The sequence below is a fragment of the Gopherus evgoodei genome, chromosome 10, assembly GCF_007399415.2.
Source record: "Gopherus evgoodei ecotype Sinaloan lineage chromosome 10, rGopEvg1_v1.p, whole genome shotgun sequence".
Taxonomy (NCBI): Eukaryota; Metazoa; Chordata; order Testudines; family Testudinidae; genus Gopherus; species Gopherus evgoodei.
The window spans coordinates 41979321-42001791 of NC_044331.1; the positions used below are offsets into that span (position 1 = coordinate 41979321).

At 47.1% G+C, this 22471-nt stretch overlaps 1 protein-coding gene across 14 annotated transcripts in view; it reads left to right on the forward strand.

Annotated features, from left to right (window-relative positions):
- The window catches only part of CSNK1G1 (casein kinase 1 gamma 1), a 320905-nt gene that overhangs the window by 220773 nt on the left and 77661 nt on the right, over positions 1-22471 (forward strand). For all 14 annotated transcript variants that reach the window (XM_030578653.1, XM_030578658.1, XM_030578655.1 and 11 more), the window contains one exon: positions 738-889. In XM_030578653.1, the coding sequence (XP_030434513.1) occupies positions 738-889 (152 nt within the window). The remainder of the gene's footprint in view (positions 1-737; positions 890-22471) is intronic.

Sequence of the window (22471 nt, forward strand, 5' to 3'; positions counted from 1 at the left end):
TGTGCCTTTTTGTGTAGGAGTGTCGGCGGAGAGAACTGACTACAGTTAGCAACCACTTACCAAGGGTTTTGTGTATGATTTAGCAAAATAATTTTACAGATAAGCTTAACTGATCTGATAAATTTATTTCACTCAGTGAAATAAGATATAAAGATTAAAAATCTTTGCATTTTTAAAGGAGAGATTACTTATATAGTGCTTGTGTGTAATTATAACTGTCTTATTAAAATGCATGTATGTTAACATAAAACAGATTATGTAAAGCTATGCTGAAAACAACATACTTGGTTTACAAAGGAGCCCTTTCTTGACAAAGTAAAAAGGTTTTACCTCTTTCCAGCTGCTTGAACAAGTCACAACATAGACTTGTTTGGGGTTCGTGGCCCCCAAATGTTTAGTATAAAGCAGGGAACTTCTTACAAATGATATTTTCTATGACCCAAACTTTTGCAATGCTAGAATTAGATATTTCGTTTGCTTATAGTATTTGTTGCCCTAAAATCCATATGCTTTACAAAGGCTTGCTTTGAGAAGAACTTACACTGGTTTGCACGTCTTTCCATGCATATCAATAAATACACTTGGAAACTTTTTTCTGCTTACTGTGCAAGATCTGTAATGGGGACTATAAGTTAAGCAATAAAAATAAAGCTTGGGAACAACAGAGGGTCTGACTTGATAGGAGTAATACTAGTGCACACCTGCTCACTTGTTTAATTTTTCCCCCTGTTTTTCAGCTGAAGGCCTCCCCCAGGTGTATTACTTTGGGCCATGTGGAAAGTACAATGCCATGGTACTAGAACTACTTGGTCCTAGCTTGGAAGATTTGTTTGACCTCTGTGACAGAACTTTCACTTTGAAGACGGTATTAATGATAGCCATCCAGCTGGTGAGTAGTGACATTGCTGGCAGGGCCTCTGCCACCTTTTTTGAACTATCGCAATTTGTGTTATAACCAACAATATCTTAACTATTGATGGGTAAAATTAATAGCCATTGGCCTGTCAGCCCTTGCTGTTGTTGCCGGCAGATAACTGCCTGAGGCCAAGCAACAGCGGGGGGGGTTCGTCGCCTGGTGTGCCGCGCCAATAAACACACCAGGTTGGAGAAGCAAACCAAGTTTATTTGAGATCTCAAAGCGGTGCAGGGAGATTGCTTGTTTTAGGTGTGCTTGATCTGAGTCAGTCTGTTCCTTTATATCCATGAGAACTTTTCTCACTGACTAGCAATCCCCCGTTTCCCCTGCCTCCTCCTCCTTCCTCCCCCTGTAGCAATTACGTAAGCACAGGTGCATTAAGTAATCTTGGCCGCGGCAGCTCGTTAGTAAGTTTTCCTTCTGCAAGTTATCTTGTCCTTCTGCTAAAGGTGCACAGGCCTCATTATTTCTGCTTTAGACCAGTTAGAACTGTTGCAACTGATAACGGCTGTTACACCTGGCCTTTTAGGTCGATTAAAGTTCAAACATGGAGGGACTCTTGTCTGCTGAGGCCTAAAACCAGGAAGGCTCCATACTCTTGTGGCCTTCCACCCTCCCGAGTTACGTAGGGTTATGCTTAGTGACACCAACAACTCCCTCCTTTGAGAATACTCAACAAACTTTTGGCTGAGTGTTCTCACATTTAAAGGATAACGTGATTAAGCTCTAGGGAGCTGGAGTGCTTTACAGCAAGCAAGCAAGAGAAAAGTAACAATACACAACACCACACCAGTGAGCAGGAGGTGAACAATGCCTTCCCCTAGTTCTCCCAGGTTGAGTAACCAGCCCCAGAGGGAATCAGAAAGAGTAGGTTTCCTTTCCTGGGCCTTCCACTGTTCAAAAGCCTGTTTGGCTGACAGGATGTGCTTGTTAATATCCTGTGCGCTTTCTGGGACATAAGTACAGCATTCATCCCCTATAAGGGCGCACACCCAGCCCTGGGAAGCCACACTTCCACCCAGGAAGTGTCCAAGTATGTCTCCATGATCACAGATCAGATGGTATTCCTGATGCGTCTGTAAGGGCAGTGGGCCAAGTCTGGTACTCAAGATCACTCCGAATGGCCATCAGCTGGTCATTTAGGAAATCGCGAATTCCTAAACATACTAGATCCCACTGCAATGCCTTCCCAGCCTCAGTTATATTTAATACCATCTTTTCTTGGTGTAGTACTATAATACACCTGTTATTTAACTATTCTCAGGTACTGTCAAAAGGCATTTCCATTAATAGCATACATTATTAGTCACTGGAATGGTTTCAATACGGGTAAAATTTCTAGTAGCAGAACAAACTCTTTGGGTACTTGTTATTTAAAATCCAATTAGAGAGAGATATATATGCTGAAGGATTTATCCAAAACATAGGGCGCAGCCTGTAGAATAAACCCCAAAATCCAATTAATACCACATTCCCAAACATGGGTCCCACAAATGTCCTCCCACCAGTGTATAATTCTTTGTTTCTTCACCAGGGTCAGTTCTTAATGTCCTTTCTAGTCAGGAATTCCTGGACTTTGGCAATTTCAGTGGAGCGAGTGTTCCTTCTTCTTTCCCAAAACAGTCGTGGTGCAGCATCCTTGTACTTTTTCCCTACTGTCCAGAAGGCACAGTGGAGCTAGAAGGTGAAATAGGCTAATCATCAGTAGGAGAATTCTCCCGAGGTGGAGGAGTCTTTTTGCAGTGAGAATCTTGAGACCAAGCAGTCAGCCTTTGGCACTTCACAGCGGTGTTGGTAGGTAGCAGGACTTTAATAAGGGCCTTTCCAGCATGAAGCCAAGGCAGTCTTTTGTCGGTGGACCTGTACATCAATCCCGTCTCCTGGTTCCAAGGAGTGGCAGGGCTGCTAGGGTCTTTGGGTAGCCCTTCTTTACGTGTGAGAAAAGAAACTTAACACATTTCATTAGTGCCTGGCAATGTTTTTCAGATCTCATAGCTGTGTGGGCAAATTCAAGCCCTCCTTTTCCTAGTTGTTAGCCAAGTCTTAACTGTGAGCAGTGTCCTTGAATGGAGTCAGTGTCTTATCTATAGCCTGAGCTTGCTAGCTAATTTTTTTTTTCCCGTTAACTCATTCTGTGCTTTGTTCTTCTTCCTTTCTTGTCTTCTTTTAACCTGCAAAGGAAACTTCCACTTTTTACTTATACACCTTTTTCCCAACAATGAAGACATAAACATTGTCATTATACAGTAATTAGTCTTATTATTTAATATATGCCACACACACCCTTTTACTAAAATAACCTTATTACAGAGCTTTGGAGCAACAAGCCAGGACAAGCACACCCACTTTGAAGAGTTAACTCAATACAACCTCTAGTCCAATAGCCTTCCACCATCCCCAGCCCTCTGGCTAGAAATCTGAGGTAGCCAGAAAGATCCCATGTACAATATGGGGAGTGGGTTAACTTTTCATGTCTTTGCTTTCAAAGACTGTTGGTATGCAAATTTTAACAACAATTTTTGCAATTAACAGTTTGGCCAATGAAATTTCTTTTTCTTGAGGAAATGCATTAGACTTTAGTATATCACATTCTCCTGATTTATCCAAACACTTTGTATTCCAAGTTGAACAAAACAAATATCTGCATTTTAATTTAACCTTTTTATTTAATTTTAAACTAGACTATTTTATAAAAATATTAAACACAAAAATTCCAGCCACAAGACAAACACCACAAGACCGAACATAGAACACAAAACATAATTTCTATTGTGCCAGTAAATGCATGGTATGTTGAATGCTGGTCAGCTGGCATCAGTTTTCTCTGATTATCTGAAAGACAAAAAAACAAGAGGTCTACCCACCCTTTCTGGGCAGACAATCATCACTTGAAATATACAAATACTCTTGTTGGCTTCAGGCAAAACAGAGGAATTACCCCATAGTTTCTTGTATTTGTTTCATAGGCAGCCCAGGTTTTTAATTACATAACACTGTATACATTCTTCAGCTAATTCAACTAAATTGTTCATAGCCACACCAAATGATTGCAATCCAATAACTTCTTTGCCTGAATTTATTTACAAACATTTCACAGACACCAAAAACTTTTTTTTTTTCTTTAGCATTTTTACAAAGTTCAGCTGCCGTTTTCTCCAGCAACTACAGAGTTAACTTCTCACTCTCCCTTAAATCACTTGCTTGTCTCCCAACAGCCACTTTTATCAACTTAAATCACCATTCCAAGTAAGTCCTGGGTATTTGAAATCTCCATGCTTACACTTACTGACTCCTTCCTTCCACTACACCCTTAAAGTTTTCCAACCTGCTTTTCAATCTCTTTCTCTCTCTCTCTGTTGCCTGCCTGCCTGGGCCCGATCCTGCTTTTCTTGCTGAACCATCCCTTCCATGGGCACCAACTTGTTCCACTACCAGTTTAGCTAGGAGGGTGGGCTTCTCATCTAGCCCCCACCCCTCCTGGTCTCTTCCCTTAAACATTCTTACTCACAAGACTCCCCGAGTCCTCCTTCATGAGGCTTACCACCTGGACAAAAACACATGGCCCATGGGGCAAAGGCCATTTACTTAACATATAATTTAAAGGATTATTTTTAGAGGGTTTACACAGAGACTCATTCATCTGTTTGACACTTAAACAGAAAAGAGAATTACACAGAGAGCAGACGGAATTACAGTCTAAGCCAGACTTTCCCACTTCTATATACTGACCGCTACAGGGGACGGGACAGAAGGATCTCAATTCGACCTCAGAGCTTCCTCGCACGCATGGCTTCCACTCCAAGAAATTACGAACGAGAGGTTCAGTTCCGCCCACACTCCTAACGTCCAAATGAACAGAGCAGGAAAACAACAGTAACCGGTTAAACAGAACAGAACCAGAACCAGATAGCATTTTCTTATCCTATTAGGACTCACTTTTACTCATGCAGTTCTCAACATATAACACCAACAGTACCAAGCAAAGCAAACACAAAATAACAAGGGTAAAACAAATAGATGGTGTAAATTCTGCAGAGCTCCCCCCTTCTTAATTGCTCACCAAACTGTGACAAATTTCTGTTACCAATCTATCCCTCATGTCAGGTGATCAGGCTGACACTACAGGATCGTTGGGGGAAGATAAAGAAAACACACCATATAACTGAATTTTAAAGCTTCATTAATAAAATAATAAAACAACAACAGAGAGTGTTGGGAACGCTCCCTCATCACTCAGGAAAACATTAATGCCCCAAGCCCCTTTCATACCCACATACGTACGTCCAGACTGGCCACTTCTGTGTATAATGTTCAGAGAAGGGGGGAGAGGTGGACTGGAGATTATCCTGTATACAGCTTGTCCAGAATTTCTAACATGCTTCCGCTCTTTGGAGGGCTGTTCTCTTGCACCCTGGAATCTTCTGCAGCGTCTCTTTCAGAGATTCCAGTCCAGGTCAGCTGCCTGCGGCTTCCTCAGTGTCACCAAGCCACACCGGCTCCGGGGTCACAAAGGCACACTGTTGGATCTTACTGGACAGTTAAGCTTTGCAAATGTAATCTTAGTTCTGTAACTTGTATTGCCTTTGGTTCGCCTCTGTCTATATTTTTTTCCTTCACAGCCAGCTGGGGCCGAAAGCAGTTTTTCTTTGTACTTAGCATAGTCTGCTTTGATTCTGGACCTTGAACGCAGAGCAATCCCCCCCTTCCATCCCTGGGCCAAGATGATTTTTAAATTAACCCGTTCCTTTCCTCAATAGACAAATTTGCTCACCCTGCGTCAGGGCTTTTTGGTGATTAAACGCTCCTCTTAGATGTATGATCTTATCTAGATTGAAGTACCTTCTAGTGGGCATTGTTTAGATGGATTTTCACGCGTGTAAATATTCCATTTCTCTAAATACCTGCAGGTTGTTGAACCATAATGTACATACATGTAATATGCTGGGGTACCCTAGGGGGTGAAGGTGGAATGTTTAGACTGACCCCCCCCCATTTTCCACTTACACACACAGGGAGGGTGCCTTGTCCGCGCTAGCGGCTCATAAACTAAGGATTTTTCCTTACAGGATACTCACACAGGAGAGGCTAACGAGGATGGCCACAACCCTCCTACACCTCCCTTCAGCAAAGAGCGTCGGCTAGTCTCTCGGAGATGGCGCCGCTTACTCTGATTGCATCCAGTGAGATGATCAGACTGTCAGTAGCCCACACGGAAAGGAAAGGGGAAGGGAAGATGGGTACACACACTCCTAGACCCAGGCAGTTCCTCACCGGACGATGCCAGGCCAAGTCAGCCCACCATGGGTCGGACCTCCTAAAGATCCACTAGTTACTGGGCTTGCGTTAGAGTAGTCCTGGTCACGAGCTTTTGCTTCACAGGGTACTCTGGGCGTCTTCCGGTAACAGTCACTCACACTGGCCCCCAGTACCATTCTGCATCTGATCTTGCTTTTTAGCTACAACAGGGAGAGAGTGCACTAGGACATAGGGTCTCCCTTTTCTAGACAGGTCCCTCCTTTGTCCCTGCACTATCCCTAACCTGCTTTTTGGATCCTTGCACTCTGCCAGACAGAGGGAAGAACTGGAGCTACAGTGGGGTATTTTTACAAGAGCTCTCCATACAAACAGCTTCAGAAGCTACCCATTTACTGACAAAACAGGAGTAATTGGAGGATCATGTTATAATTAAGTGATCCTTCCGGTGGCCACCTTTCTGGTCCTCTAGTTGATATTGAGGCCAGTCTACTATACGGAACTTTTTAGTTTGCTTTTAGTTAGTGGATCTGATCCAAGCACTTCCCAATTCGCTAGAATGCATTCTAAGGGTGTGCACCGTGCCCTGCCTGTACTCTGTCCCTTTCCCATATCCTAGGGTGACACTGGGCATCCCCAGGTCATAACAGGCAAAAATCCAGACCACTGGACTGTTCCTACCTTATCCAAGGGACCGGTTCCTCACCGTCGCCCTCAACTGCTTCTCCACTACTCGAGCGCGTTGCACCGTTGTGCCCTCTGGGGTCAGTCGAACTGCGTCTCCGCCGAGGCCCCCGGTGAAGTCACCGGTGCGCGCTGGGCGTCGGTCGTCGCCGCAATCAGTCGACCACCAGAAGGGATCCAGGCAAGGCTAATTTTAGCTTCAGTGCCCCACGCTGGGCGCCAAGAACTGTTGCCGGCAGATAACTGCCTGAGGCCAAGCAACAGCGGGGGGGTCCGTCGCCTGGTGTGCCGCGCCAATAAACACACCAGGGTGGAGAAGCAAACCAAGTTTATTTGAGATCTCAAAGCGGTGCAGGGAGATTGACTCAGATCAAGCACACCTAAAACAAGCAGTCTGTTCCTTTATATCCATGAGAACTTTTCTCACTGACTAGCAATCCCCCGTTTCCCCTGCCTCCTCCTCCTTCCTCCCCCTGTAGCAATTACGTAAGCACAGGTGCATTAAGTAATCTTGGCCGCGGCAGCTCGTTAGTAAGTTTTCCTTCTGCAAGTTATCTTGTCCTTCTGCTAAAGGTGCACAGGCCTCATTATTTCTGCTTTAGACCAGTTAGAACTGTTGCAACTGATAACGGCTGTTACACCTGGCCTTTTAGGTCGATTAAAGTTCAAACATGGAGGGACTCTTGTCTGCTGAGGCCTAAAACCAGGAAGGCTCCATACTCTTGTGGCCTTCCACCCTCCCGAGTTACGTAGGGTTATGCTTAGTGACACCAACACTGTAATAGTCTCTTGAAGGATTTATTACTCAGACATAACAGTCTGAGTGGGGTACAGACTCTCTAGATATGGGAGAAAACTACTACTTCCTCCAAATTTGAATAAAATTCTTTAGGAGGGAGGAATGGTTAGTTCTCTGCTCTCCACACTCTGTATTAAGCTCTGATTAGTTTTTAATTACTTTCTGGATCATGAATATGAATGGATATTGCTACTCCTTAAGTACAATTGGTCAGAGGGTCATTGAATGCCTAGTTCCTCAGCTGAGCAGATTGTGTCATTGCTGTCCCGAGCATCAAGAGTAAATCAGAATGGAGATTTCTGTAAGGTTCCAGGATGTACTTGAAGGAAAGATTCCTTTAGCAAGAAGCTGTAACTATCCTATTAAACCACTTCTTAGCTGTGGAGTAAGTTCATATTAACACGGAATTACTCCATGCATTTAACTGTAACTATGGTGCCTTGAAACATTATAGTGTGACATGAAACAAGTGCACGGAAACATACACTATATTAAAGTAACACTAGTCCTCAAATGATGTAAATAGTGGGGTTCAGAATCCAGGCAGTTGGTAACTAACAACCACAACACCTCCCTGGTGATCAGTGTACTTCAATACTTGGGCATGACAAAGTGAGACAGGTTCAGTGACAGGTTCTAATTTTTATTTCCTTGCTTATATTATGCTTTACAGTTAATCTGAAATTAGAACACTATTTTAATTCTTATCCTGACCCAGCCATTGACTTGCTGTATGAGAACATCACTTTGCCTGTTTGTGACTCTTTCTTCCTTCCCACCCGTGTCTTGTCTATTTAGATTGTAAGCTCTTTAGGGCAGGGGGGACTGTTTCCTTCTATGTGTTTGTACAGTGCCTCACACAATGGGGCTCAGATCTCACTTGAGCCCTCTTGATGCTACTGTAATAACAATAAGTAAAAATAATAATGTAGCTGGTCTATATATTGTGTCTGAGAAGTGCACTGTCAGTTCAGATCTTTAAATTAGCTATCAGAGGGAGTGGAGGAATGAAAGATCACTTGGGCCCAGTGCACTACCATAGTAACTATAATCATGGCTGAACTTATCGGATCCATTCTTGTTTGTATTGCACAAATAAGTTACAGCTGTGAAAGAGAAACTAGCAGTTTTAGCCTAGCAGTTTGGCCATAGCACCATCTACGTTACAAATGGTAGCACCATTTTCTTTAGGAGAGTCTGGTCCCTTTTCTCCTGAGCTATGTTTCCTTTTCCAATTTCACCTGCTATTCTTAGCAGTTTGATCTGCAGGGTTGGCCTGAGAGTCCAAGATCAGCCCAGATGGTTCCTGTAATGGCCCCCCCTTACCCTGCACTCTCATCTAGATCAGCAGGACTCATCACTCTGACCAACACATCTCAGGCTCTTCAGTGCACGTGCAGCAAGTTACAAACTGGCAGAAAGCTGCAGCATCTTGTTTTTCATGCCAAGGGGTCAACTTCATACTTCCTGTCACATATTTAAAAATAAATGTGTTCTGTGAATAAATATGAAGAGCTAAATGCATGGCTAAGAAACAGCTAGGGGCTAGAATGGGGGGGCTTAGATTTATAGATATGTGAAGGGAGTAAACAACCAAAAGGGAGAAGAATCAGTTATTCAAGGAATGTAATTAGGAGTAGTGGGAGAAATTACAAAGTAAGTGCTAAGCTCTATATCAGGAAAATCTTCCTGGCAATGAGACCTATTAAATTGTGGTATAGTATCTCTAGGGAAGAGATGAAACCCTCTAGTTTAGAACATTTAAAATTAGACTACATGATAGGAAATAATCCTGTCTTGGCAGGAAGATGAACTAGGTGGGTCTTAATGTCTTTGCTCAAATACAATTAGATGGAATCTTAAGGGCTTTTTTTCTTACTATAATACACCCGTATTTCACATACCTTAAAGGTAGTTTAATAAATGTGTATGTCGAAGCAGTTTTCTCTTTCTTCCCCATTGAGAATTTTATGGGTATATTAATCCTGAATAACTCATTCATCTTTGATGCTTTATATTGTCCCCTTAACAATATCAAGCTAACATAACATTCTCCTGGCCACAGCTGCGACAGAATCCCAAGATAATTTACTTCAAGGGAACAACATTCCTGAAGTGAGGCAAAGTTTTAAAGTTTAAAATGGCTTCTTAAGTATTGCCAGTCTCAAAATTCACAAACCGTGAGTCAGACCCGAACAGACTGCGATTATTTAAAATGATCAGATCATGCTTTTTGTCTGTATTCTGAATTTTGAACTCTCCTGCCTATCCCCACGGTATGTGACTACAGCATTGTCAAATTATCAAATTAATCATGAGTAATTGTGATTTTAGTCTTTGTTGTAAATGTTCTTGCTAGAGAAGACAACCATGATCAGATCCCCATTGTGTAGTGTACTGGACAAAGAGGAGACAGTTCCTGCCTCAGAGATTACAATCTAATGCAAATCATAGTGGTGAGATTGTGATGCGGAAACGTGACCTGAAGCCACTGAACCCATTTCATATAGCGGTCACCAAACATCCAACATATAGGAACGGCTTTTAATACCTGTTGAGCTGATCTGGATTCAAACAGGTGAGCTACAAATCACTCTGTACTTCATTAGCAACGCCCTGAGGCATATCATCCCCCATAAAAACTAATTATACACCTTTGAGAATGAGGATTACTTTCTAGAAGGTAAGTCTTACTAAATCAAACTGTGATCTTTTGGCGCTTACACAGGCATGGTCTTACATTCTCTGGACACGAGCAAAATCTCCCACATGTTGCTGTCACTCTCACTAGAGTAAAGTGCCCCATCCAGTTCTTAAAGGGACAGTTACTATTAACCAAAATATAAATGCTAAACATACAATAAAACAGATTTAACACAACTTCCAAATTCACTTCTAAATATAATGCTTTGTGATATAAAATGATTCCAACAATTACTCCTGGGTTCTAGCACTAATGCTTACACATATATACTATTTTGTTTTGTTTGTTTTTTGCGCCAGAAGTCATCAGCACGTACCTTCACAGGTCTCTTGTGCTTCAGCTATAAATACATGGGTATAGCCATAGTGGATTAGATCCAAGGTCCATATAGTCCGGTATCCTGGAACATATAGAAGTAACAGGTGCGGGGAAACATGCTGTTTTCTCTGTATGGACCAGCCTATACAGGGGGAGACAACACACTCTCGGCTGGAGAGTTACACAGCTATTAGTGAGGTGGTAGTGGAATGCTGGACATCCTACAAAGGACAACTACTGTGTTAATTAAAAACTCTGTGATTTGGAAAATCTGCATTGGCTTATGTGGACTAGATAATTTTGTTGCAATAACTGTCTCCTGGCATGGTGTAGAAGTGGAAAGTGGATGATACCTGAACACGGAGCCTTTCAGTTTATAGAACTTAAGAATTGGAAATAGAAAAAGCAGTAGAATTTCTTTTATATCTTCCCTCCCTGGCATTTCATGAGCTCTGGATGTAAAGGAGCCAGATCAGTGTTTTACAATGCTCCTAGAGTGCATTAATTCAGTGACTACATAATCTAAAAAAATGTTTGATCTTTCCAAACTCCTACTTTGTCCCCACCTACTCATCTTGCTGTGAAAGTACTTTTTAAAAAATAAATTAAACAAGGTAGTGCTGGTTTTTATTTGAGCATCCTTTTTTTTTAAGTTGACCATCCCAATAAATGACCTATCCTGGTAGTAAAGACAAAATCAAGCAAAGTACTCATACTGCATTTTAAATCTTACTTTGTATGGAAGGTTAGCCAGCCCTCCAGTCTTTTTTAAAGGGATACTTTTCCAGGTTAAATTTGTTACAAACATACCTTTTGATCTTCAAACCTACCAGTGTGTGAAACAAACAATTGAGATGTGTGACAAATGGCTGAAATGTGGAACATCTGTTGTATTTATGCATTATGCCATTATTATTTTATAATGGTTGTTAACTATAAAACCTGATTTAAGTTTTTTTTCTCTGTGTATTAAATTACTTTTTGAAAGAAAACTGAAAAAAGTTTCAGCATGTAGAAATGAGTTCTTTGCATGGTGTCTGCATTGCCATTTATGAGATCAAGGCACTCATGCTGGGAGCTCCTAGAATCGTCTGGAAAACAGTGTCTCTTGGGTCGACTTCTCTATCCTTCCCCCTTTTATCCTGGATGGCTCCAAGAGTATAAAACGAGGAGCAGCCCAACCACCCTTCAGTTCCTTCTAACTTCTGAAGGCTCGGTGAGTTTAGATTGCACACACTGTCCTAAGTGCTTTCCTCATTAGTTTTTCTTATTTTTATTTCTTCTCTTTTGGGGAAAATTTTGTTTATAGCTTATTAATTTTTTCAGTCACATTTTTCTTCTAAAAGTAAAGAGGAGATGCCCGATAGGTACGGGCTTTGTCTGCACTTAGGAGTAGGAGAGCTGCCTCAGGCCCCCCTTACTGATGGAGGAGGCTCCCTGGGCCTGGTCAGCTAAATCTGGCAGTCTGTAAATAGAGGTTGGTGTAGGAATCTGGTCACAGTCAAGGTCCCCTGGTCTGTTCAAGGTGACCTAGGAGACTTAGTTATGTGCCTAAACCATCTCTCTGGACATTGGATCTGGATCTTCAGAACTCAGATCCTTCAGCCAAGTGTTGACCTGAGGCTACAGAACCTGGATATAGATCCTGCAGCACAGCATAGATGCCAAGGTCACAAGATCCAGATAACATAGCTAAGTTGGATCCATAGCTGACACATTTGGATCTGGATCCAGAGGCAGAAACCAAGCTTCTTCTTCGAGTGATTGCTCACATCCATTCCAGTTAGGTGTGCGCGCCGTGCGTGCACGTTCGTCGGAAACTTTTTACCCTAGCAACTCCAGTGGGCCGGCAGGTCGCCCCCTGGAGTGGCGCCGCCATGGCGCCCAATATATATCCCTGCCGGCCCGCCCGCTCCTCAGTTCCTTCTTACCGCTGTGTCGGTCGTTGGAACTGTGGAGCGCGGCATAGCTGTCCTCCACGTCCCTAGCTCTCCTAGTTCTCTATCGTTTATCTATCGTTCATCTCTAGTTCCATTATAGTTGTTAATTAGTTTGTTAAGCAGATAGTTAAGTTAAATAGTTGCTAAGTAGTTCTTTGCCGGGGGCTTAGCCCTTCCCGGCACCCGGCGCCAGGCTCATGCCTGTTTCGCCGGGCTTCAAGCAGTGTGCGGCCTGCAAGAAGCCCATGCCTACCAGCGATCCCCACGAAGCGTGCCTGAAGTGCCTCGGGGAATCGCACAGATCCGACAAGTGCCGCATCTGTAAGGCCTTTAAGCCGAGGACAAAGAAGGAGAGGGATCAAAGGCTCCGAACTCTCCTAATGGAGGCGGCACTTGACCCGACGGCTTCGCAGGCCGTGGTATCGGCACCGGATCGCTCCGGCACCGAGAAGACTCCTCGGCACCGACCCTCTCCGGCACTGGAGTCAGAGCCAAGGCCGTCGAAGTCTGATACTCCGGCCAGGAAGACCCGGCTAGAGCGCCCGGCCTCGACATCGGCCGTGGCGCCGCCGGCACCGTCAGCACCGTTGACTCCGGGCCCGGCGGGTCCGTTGAGTCCGGTACCGCCGAGCTCCCCCATGAGATCTGGGGTTGAGATAGTGGTCCCGTCCACACCGGAGACCTTCGCCTCGGCTCGGGACCTTATTGCCCTGACTGAGCCCACTCGGCTGCCACCCCCGGTACCTCCGGTGCGGGTCGTGTCCAGAGGCAAGCCCATGATATCGGCACCGCCCAGAGACAGTCGTTCACGATCCAGGTCCCGACGTCTTGGGCGCTCCAGATCCCGACGCCGCTCGCAGTCCCGGCACCGCTCCCCTCAGCGGTACCGGTCGCACTCGCGGCACCGGTCGGCATCGAGACGGTCGCGGTCAGGCTCCAGTCGTCGACACCGGCACCGCGATTCCAGGAGCGGGTCCCGACGCTACTCGCCGCACCGGTCGACCTCCTGGCACCGAGCTGGTAGCAGGTCCCGGTCTCGGTCGACCTCCCGGCACCGAGCTGGTGGCAGGTCCCGGTCGACCTCCCGGCACCGAGCTGGTGGCAGGTCCCGGCACCGAAGCGGCGCCCGGTACCGATCAGGATCCCGGCACCGTGACAGATCCCGGTCCCGATCCCGATCCCGGCACCGATATGACTCCCGGCACCGGTCCCCGGCACCGAGACGATCCTCCGTGCCGGCCCGCGCAGACCCTTACCATCCAGGGTCGGCCCCACCATGGCCCTCGAGACAGCCGTCCGTATCTTCCCAGACGGACAGCGGGTATGCGCTGGGCACCGACAGGCAGGCGGCGCTGTTCGGTGATCCGCCGCTGCAGGACCAAGGCCCACAACGGTGGGGATTCTGGACACCCTGGGCATACCATCAGGCCCAGGGCCCCCAGCAGCTCCCTGCTAGACCGGCGACTGCGGAGCGTAGGGCCCCTGAAGCCTCGTTGTCTCGCCCCCCTCCCTCCCCGGAAGGGGAGGAAGGGTCCAAGCAGCAGGACTCCGCTACGGCTCCGGAGGCAGAGGCGAGGGCTGAGGAAGACCCTCAGTTAGACACTCTCGTGCCTGGGGTCTCATCTTCCTCCTCCCCGGATGAGGCGGTGGCGGGTACCTCCTCCAACAGTCCCCCCCCGCTGGATCTCAGGGCGCACCAAGACCTCCTCAGGTGCTTGGCTCAAAATCTGAGTCTGCAGGCAGAGGAGGTCTCGGAGATAGAGGATCCAATTGTAACCATCCTCTCTTCTGATGCTCCCACCAGGGTCGCCCTGCCCTTCATACGGACCATCCAGGCCAACGCCAATACCATCTGGCAGTCCCCGGCCTCCATCCCTCCGACAGCGAAAGGGGTCGAGAGGAAGTACATGGCCCCTTCTAGGGGATACGAATATCTCCATGTACACCCGACTCCGGGTTCACTGGTGGTGCAATCAGTGAACGATAGGGAGCGTCACGGCCAGGAGGCTCCAGCCCCCAAATCCAGAGAAGCCAGGCGGGTGGACCTCCTTGGCCGTAAGGTGTATTCGGCTGGGGCGCTGCAGCTCAGGGTCTCCAACCAGCAGGCCCTGCTGAGCAGATATGCCTTTAATTCCTGGGTGGCAGTGGACAAATTTAAGGAGCTGCTGCCACAGGATGCTCGCCAAGAGTTTACGGCCATCTTGGACGAAGGCAAGAAGGTCGCACGCACGGCCTTACAAGCCTCCTTGGACGCTGCGGACTCGGCTGCCCGTACCCTCGCGTCAGGAGTTACGATGCGTCGCATCTCCTGGCTGCAGGTTTCTGGACTTCCGCCGGAGCTCCAGCATACCATACAGGACCTTCCTTTCGAAGGCCAGGGCCTGTTTTCTGATAAGACAGACCCCAGACTCAAGAGTCTAAAAGACAACCGGGTTATTATGCGGTCCCTCGGGATGCACACCCCCGTGACGCAGCGTAGACCCTTTAGGTCGCAACAACAGCAGCAACGTAGGCCGTTTTCCCAGTTCCGCCAGCGGCAGGACCTTTACAGGCGCCGCGGCAGGAACGGAAGGCGCAGACAGTCGGGGTACCAAGGGGGGCAGAACCAAGGCTCCTCAAAACCCCCGCCTGGTCCTAAGCCTTCATTTTGAAGGTGCGCCCGAGGGCGCGGTAACAGTTTCCCCTATGGATCCTTCCCCCCGTTTTCCAACTGCCTTTCGTTTTTCCTCCCGGCGTGGTCCCAAATAACATCGGACCGCTGGGTCTTGAGCATGGTGCAGACGGGATACCGCCTGCAGTTTGTTTCATTTCCTCCTTCCCGCCCTCCTTCCTCGTCCCTCTTCAGGGACCCCTCTCACGAGCAATTCCTTCGACAGGAGGTGCAGACGCTCCTCAGCAAAGGAGCTATAGAGGCGGTTCCGGAAAACGAGAAAGGCAAGGGGTTTTATTCCCGCTACTTTCTGATCCCCAAGGCCAAGGGGGGCCTCAGGCCTATCCTCGACCTGCGAGAACTCAACAAATACCTCGTGAAGTTGAAGTTCCGCATGGTATCCCTGGGGACCATTATTCCATCCCTGGATCCGGGAGACTGGTACGCCGCCCTCGACATGCAGGACGCGTATTTCCACATTGCCATTTGGCCACGCCACAGACGCTTTCTCCGCTTCGTTGTGGGGGCTCTTCATTATCAGTTTGCAGTCCTCCCATTCGGCCTGTCCACGGCCCCGAGGGTGTTTACAAAATGCATGGCAGTTGTCGTGGCGCATCTTCAGCGCAACCGTGTCCACGTGTTCCCTTATCTGGACGACTGGTTGATTCGGGGCACGTCGGAACAGCAAGTCAACAGCCATGTCCGCGTGATCACCGGCATGTTTGCAAGTCTGGGCCTCTTGATAAACACAGACAAGTCCACCCTGAGGCCCACGCAGAAGGTGGAATTTATCGGGGCCGTCCTGGACGCCACTGTGGGCAGGGCCTCCCTGCCTCTGCAACGGTTTCAGACCATGGCGGCGATCGTTCAACGTTTGCGGTCAGCCCCATTGACGTCAGTGAGGACATGTCTAACCCTGTTAGGCCACATGGCGGCGTGCACCTTTGTGACCGACTACGCTCGGCTCCACATGAGGCCTCTCCAGCTGTGGCTTATCAGTCATTACAGGCCGGCAAGGCAACCGTTAGACATGTTAGTCACAATCCCCCAGAAGGTCTTAGATTCTCTCGGCTGGTGGTTAGACCAGTCCGTATTATGTGCGGGTCTTCCCTTCCACCCCTCTCAGCCCTCGGTATCCCTGACAACGGATGCCTCAGATCTAGGCTGGGGGGCCCACCTAGGGGCCCTGCGGACACAGGGCCTGTGGTCCCAGGAGGAGGTGGGGCTACACATCAACATGCGGGAGTTGAGAGCGGTCCGCCTTGCTTGTCAAGCGTTCTGTCATCAGCTTCAGGGTCGTTGTGTCGCCGTGTTCACGGACAACACGACGACCATGTACTATATCAACAAGCAGGGCGGCACCAGGTCCTTCTCCCTGTGCCACGAGGCGATACGACTCTGGGACTTTTGCGTAGCCCACTCCATTCACCTCAGGGCTTCCTTCCTCCCTGGAGTACGGAACACGCTGGCGGATCGATTGAGCAGATCCTTCCTGTCACACGAGTGGTCCCTTCGCCCGGACGTCGCTCTCTCCATTTTCCGGAGGTGGGGTTATCCCCGGGTGGACCTCTTCGCGTCCAAGAGGAACAGGAAGTGCCAAGCGTTCTGCTCCTTTCAGGGCAGGGAGCCGGGGTCGATAGCGGATGCCTTCCTCATCCAGTGGTCGACCCACCTGTACTATGCGTTTCCCCCGTTCCCTCTGGTCCACAAGGTCCTCCTGAAGGTGCGCAGAGACAGGGCTCTCGTGATCATGGTGGCCCCGGCATGGCCCAGGCAGCACTGGTACACCATGCTGCTGGACTTGGCCATAGCCGACCCAGTTCCCCTGCCCCTTCATCCGGACCTGATTACCCAGGACCACGGGACCCTCTGTCACCCAGACCTGCAGTCGCTGCACCTAGCGGCGTGGCTCCTGCGTGGCTGACTGGTTCCGAGCTGCGCTGCTCCACGCCTGTGAGAGAGGTGCTCTTGAGCAGCAGGAAACCGTCCACAAGAGCCACATATTCGGCGAAATGGAAGCGCTTCTCCTGTTGGTGCGTAGAGAGAAATCTCCGCCCTATGGAAGTTTCGATAACCGAAATCTTAGACTACGTTTGGTCCCTCAAAGGGCAAGGTCTGGCCTTATCGTCGTTGCGAGTCCACCTAGCAGCTATCTCCACCTTTCACCCGGGTGCGGACGGTCGCTCCGTTTTTTCTCACCCGACGGTGTCGAGATTCCTGAAAGGGCTGGAACGTTTATTCCCTAACGTCCGTCCCCCTGCTCCAACCTGGGATCTTAACCTGGTGTTGTCCCGGCTCATGGGGCCCCCCTTTGAGCCGTTAGCTACTTGCTCCCTGCTCTACCTCTCTTGGAAAACTGCCTTTCTAGTGGCTATCACCTCAGCTAGACGGGTGTCGGAGCTCCGAGCTCTTGTGGTAGACCCCCCATATACGGTCTTCCACAAGGACAAGGTGCAGCTGAGACCACACCCTGCTTTTCTGCCCAAGGTGGTCTCAGCCTTCCACGTCAACCAAGAGATTTTCCTTCCGGTTTTTTTCCCAAAACCTCACTCCTCAGGCAGGGAGCAGCAGCTCCACTCGCTGGATGTCCGTAGGGCTCTCGCGTTCTACATAGAGAGGACTAAGCCCTTCCGAAAATCCCCCCAGCTTTTCGTGGCGGTAGCAGATCGTATGAAAGGGCTTCCTATCTCCTCCCAGAGGGTATCCTCTTGGGTTACGTCCTGTATCAGGACCTGTTATGACTTGGCCCATGTCCCTACGGGCCGTGTGACTGCGCATTCTACCAGGGCGCAGGCGTCGTCGCTGGCTTTCCTCGCCCGCGTGCCCATCCAGGAAATCTGTCGGGCAGCGACCTGGTCATCGGTCCACACCTTTGCTTCCCACTACGCCCTGGTCCAGCAGTCGAGGGAGGATGCGGCCTTCGGAACTGCAGTGCTCCGTGCCGCGACTTCTCACTCCGACCCCACCGCCTAGGTATGGCTTGGGAGTCACCTAACTGGAATGGATGTGAGCAATCACTCGAAGAAGAAAAGACGGTTACTCACCTTTGTAACTGTTGTTCTTCGAGATGTGTTGCTCACATCCATTCCACACCTGCCCTCCTTCCCCACTGTCGGAGTAGCCGGCAAGAAGGAACTGAGGAGCGGGCGGGCCGGCAGGGATATATATTGGGCGCCATGGCGGCGCCACTCCAGGGGCCGACCTGCCGGCCCACTGGAGTTGCTAGGGTAAAAAGTTTCCGACGAACGTGCACGCGCGGCGCGCACACCTAACTGGAATGGATGTGAGCAACACATCTCGAAGAACAACAGTTACAAAGGTGAGTAACCGTCTTTTACAGCTGGATCTAGCAGTCAAACATGGATCCAGTGTTAGCCTTTGGATCCAAATTTGGCAGCCATACAGGAGGAACTGCTAACCACAGTTGCCAAGAAGGGATCACATTGGCTGGGATCCAGCCAGCATGAGGATCAACTGTCACTAGTCTAGTGGCTCTATACTCCCTGAGTCCTGGATCTACTCAGGTCGGTAAAGTCCAGTACCGCAGTTCCAACACCATGATCTTTGTGAACTGCTTTCCTTATTGATTCTGTGTACACTATAGTGGTATGAGCAAGCAGATCCATTCTGGAGATCCTCACAACACTGAAAGGGGAAATTTCATACATTACAGGCTTTTATAACAAATTTTGAAGGACAGATTAAATTCAGAGGTAATTCGAAAAGCAGATGTAATCCATATGCGTTCACCAAAGGTAGATCATGCCAGACTAACATGATATTCTTCTTTAAGAAGATAAGTGATATTTTTTAGGCAAGGGAAATGCAGCAGATCTAATATACTAGGACTTCAGTTAGCATTTGACACTATAAAATTAGAGAAAATGGGGATTAGTCAAGAATTGTAAGGTGGGTAAGGATTTAGTTAAAGAGGAAAAAGCAACCAGTTGCTCTGAAAGGTGAACAGTGAGACTGAAGGGAGGTTACTAATGAAATTCCTCAAGGATCATTCTATGGACAGATCTTATTTAATATTTCTATTACTAATCTTGGCACCAAAAGTAGGAGTATGTTAGTGAACTTATTCATGTTACAAAGTTGGGAGACATTGTCAATACAGAGAAACATCAGAATATTATATAGGAAGAACTGGATGACCTTGAAGACTGGAGTAACAGAAATGAGATGGAATTTAAAATGCAAGGTCATGCACTGAAGGTCTAATAAGAATTTGTGCCATATACTGGGGTATCATCAGTTGGAAGCAACACAGGAGGTGAGAAGCTGAGGTATGTTTGTTAATCACAAGATGACTGAGCTACGAAAAAGGCAAATGCGATCCTAGGATGTATCAGGTGAGGCATTTCCAGTAAAGATAAAGAAATATTTCAACTATTTCCATATTGACTGGATATGTCACCTCAGGACAGGGGGCAGAGAAGTTTCTAGACACCATAAATTACTGCTTCTTGAAGTAGCTGGTTCTGGTACCCACAAGGGAAGAGGCAATTCTTGATTTAGTCATAAGTGGAGCACAGGAGCTGATCCAAGAGGGGAATATAGCTGAACCACTCAGTAACAGTGACTATAATGTAATAAAATTTAACGTCATCTTGTGGGGGGAGATACCAAAGAAGACCATCAGAGTAGCATTTAATTATAGAAAGGGGAACTACACAAAAATGAGGAAGCTAGTTTAACGTAAATCAAAAGGTAGAGTCACAAAAGTGGCATGCTTGGAAGCTGCATGGAAACTTTTAAAAAACACCGTAATAGAGGTTCAAATAAAATGTATACCCCAAATTAAAAAACATAGAGGACAAAAAAAGTTTCACCATGGCTAAACAACAAGGTAAAAGAAGCAGTTAGAGGCAAAAAGGTATTCTGTAAAAATTGGAAGTCAGATCCTACTGAGGAAAGTAAAAAGGAGCATAAGTGCTGGCAAATCAAGTGTAAAACAATAATTCATCATCATCATGTTCCTACTACACCTCTGGCATTTTAGGGCAGTGATGGAGCTCCTCCACTCCTGTCTATTTCTGGCAACTCTTTCAGTGGTTCCCCAACTGTGCCCAAGGTTTTTCAGGATGGCTTCTGCAGCTCTTCGCCATGTTGTTTATGGGCAGTCTCATTTTCGCTTGCCTTCAGGTGTTCTCTTATTGCTACTCTGGTGATTGAATCAGTTTGCATCCAAAGCACATGACCAATCAGTCTCCAACACCTCCTGACAATGATGGTGCTCAATCCTCTTGGCAGCAGGGTGTCAATAGATCTTGGTTTGAGATTGTTCTGGGCCAAAAGATAGGGAGGATTATTCTGAGGCAGGTTGTATAGAATGAAGACAGTTTGGACATGTCATACTTTCTCATTCCCCAGCATTCTGCACTATAAAGTAGTATTGAAAGTATGCAGCTCTGATAAATCTTGTTTGGTTTTTGTGTTGCATTTTGATGATTTCCAGACTGTGTATTTAAGCTCCTGAAAGTGTTCCTGGCTTTATTGATTTTGTTCCGGATGTCCTGCCTTGTTCAACTGTCCTGGCTGATGGTGCTGCCCAAGTATGTGAATGTTCCTACGTTGGTGAGAACATGATCCTCTATCCGTACTGGTGATGGTGAGGCAATATTAAAGGTCATGATATCTGTCTTATTGCGGTTGATTTTCAGGCTAGTTTGCTGGCTGAATGCATTGAGTCGAGTTTTTTTCTTGTATGTGGTGTTGTATATGGGATAGGAGAGTGACATCATCTGTGAAGTCCAGGTCTTCAAGAGATGAGAAGTGTCCATTTAATGCCTCTTGGCATATCTTCTGTTATATGCCTAATTACCCAGTCGATGGCAACGTTGAAGAGGATTGCAGACATTATACACCCCTGACGTACTCCTGTTTTGACTTCAAAACTGAGCTCACTGTGATCAACGCTGCCTGTAAAGTTGAAATAGAAGCTTTTGATGACATTGATTATATGGAAAGGAATTCCATATGCCTGCAGAATGCACCATAGGCTGGTCCTGTGATTGCTATCAATTAGGCAGGCCAAAAAAAAAATTTTTTTTTTTGGAAAGTAACTAGCAAAAGACTCTCAAACTAACAGCAAAAATTTAAGTACATCAGATTCAGGAAGTATAATTAGGTTAAAAAAATGTTTTTATGCAGGATAAGTCCATCAGTGATTATTAGCCAACATGATCAGGGATGCAATTCCATGGTTTGGGTGTTCCTAAGCCTCTGACTGCCAGATGCTGGAACTGAACAACTGGGGATGTATCAGTCAATAATTGCCCTGTTGAGTTCATTCCCTCTGAAGCACCTGACATTGGCCACTGTTGGAGGACAGTTTATTGGTCTATATGGACCATTGGTCTGATTCAGTATGGCCATTCTTATGGTTTTAGGTTCCTAAGTATTAATGCCATTTTACAAGGCACTGGTAAGACCTCCTCTGGCATACTGTGTACAATTCTGGTCATCCATGTTCAAAAAAGATGAATTTCTAGTGGAAGAGGTGCAGAGAAGAGCCACTGGGATGATCGGCAGAATGGAGTGTCTAGGAGACTTAAAGAGCTTGATTTGTTTAGTCTTTCAAAACAAAGGCTGAGAGGATAAGATTGCTCTCTCAAAATATATTTGGGGGATAAAGACCAGGGAGGATGTAGCACTATTAAAGTTCTTTACAACTGGCCATAAATGAATTTAGGCTTAGGTATGCACAGTGGTTTGCAGGATGCTGGTGCAGTCTGTGCCAAGTATGGCATTTAGTTTGTAAAAGCGGCAGGTCTGCAGCTTGGCACCAGGCAGATTGTTGGCTTCCATGGTCTTGTGATGTGCCTGGTGCAGTTCCTTTGCTTTCATGCAGCAGCATGGCTGATCCCTGGCCTACCCTTTGCCTATATCTTCTGTGCAATCTGTTCATGGATGTTGTCATGATATAATTCCCCACTCTGAACCTTAGCGTCCACAAGATGGGGTACCAGCATGAATTCCTCTAAGCTCAATTAGCAGCTTAGTACTTGTAGCGCTGCCACCATCCAGGAATTCCAGTGGCTGGTACACTCCGGCCCCCTCCAAAATCTTGCCCGGGGACCCCCAAGACCCAGTCCCTCTGGATCGTAACACAAGGAAAGTAAACCCTTTCCCTCACCGTTGCCTCTCCCAGACTTCCCCTCCCTGGGTTACCCTGGAAGATCACTGCGATTTAAACTCCTTG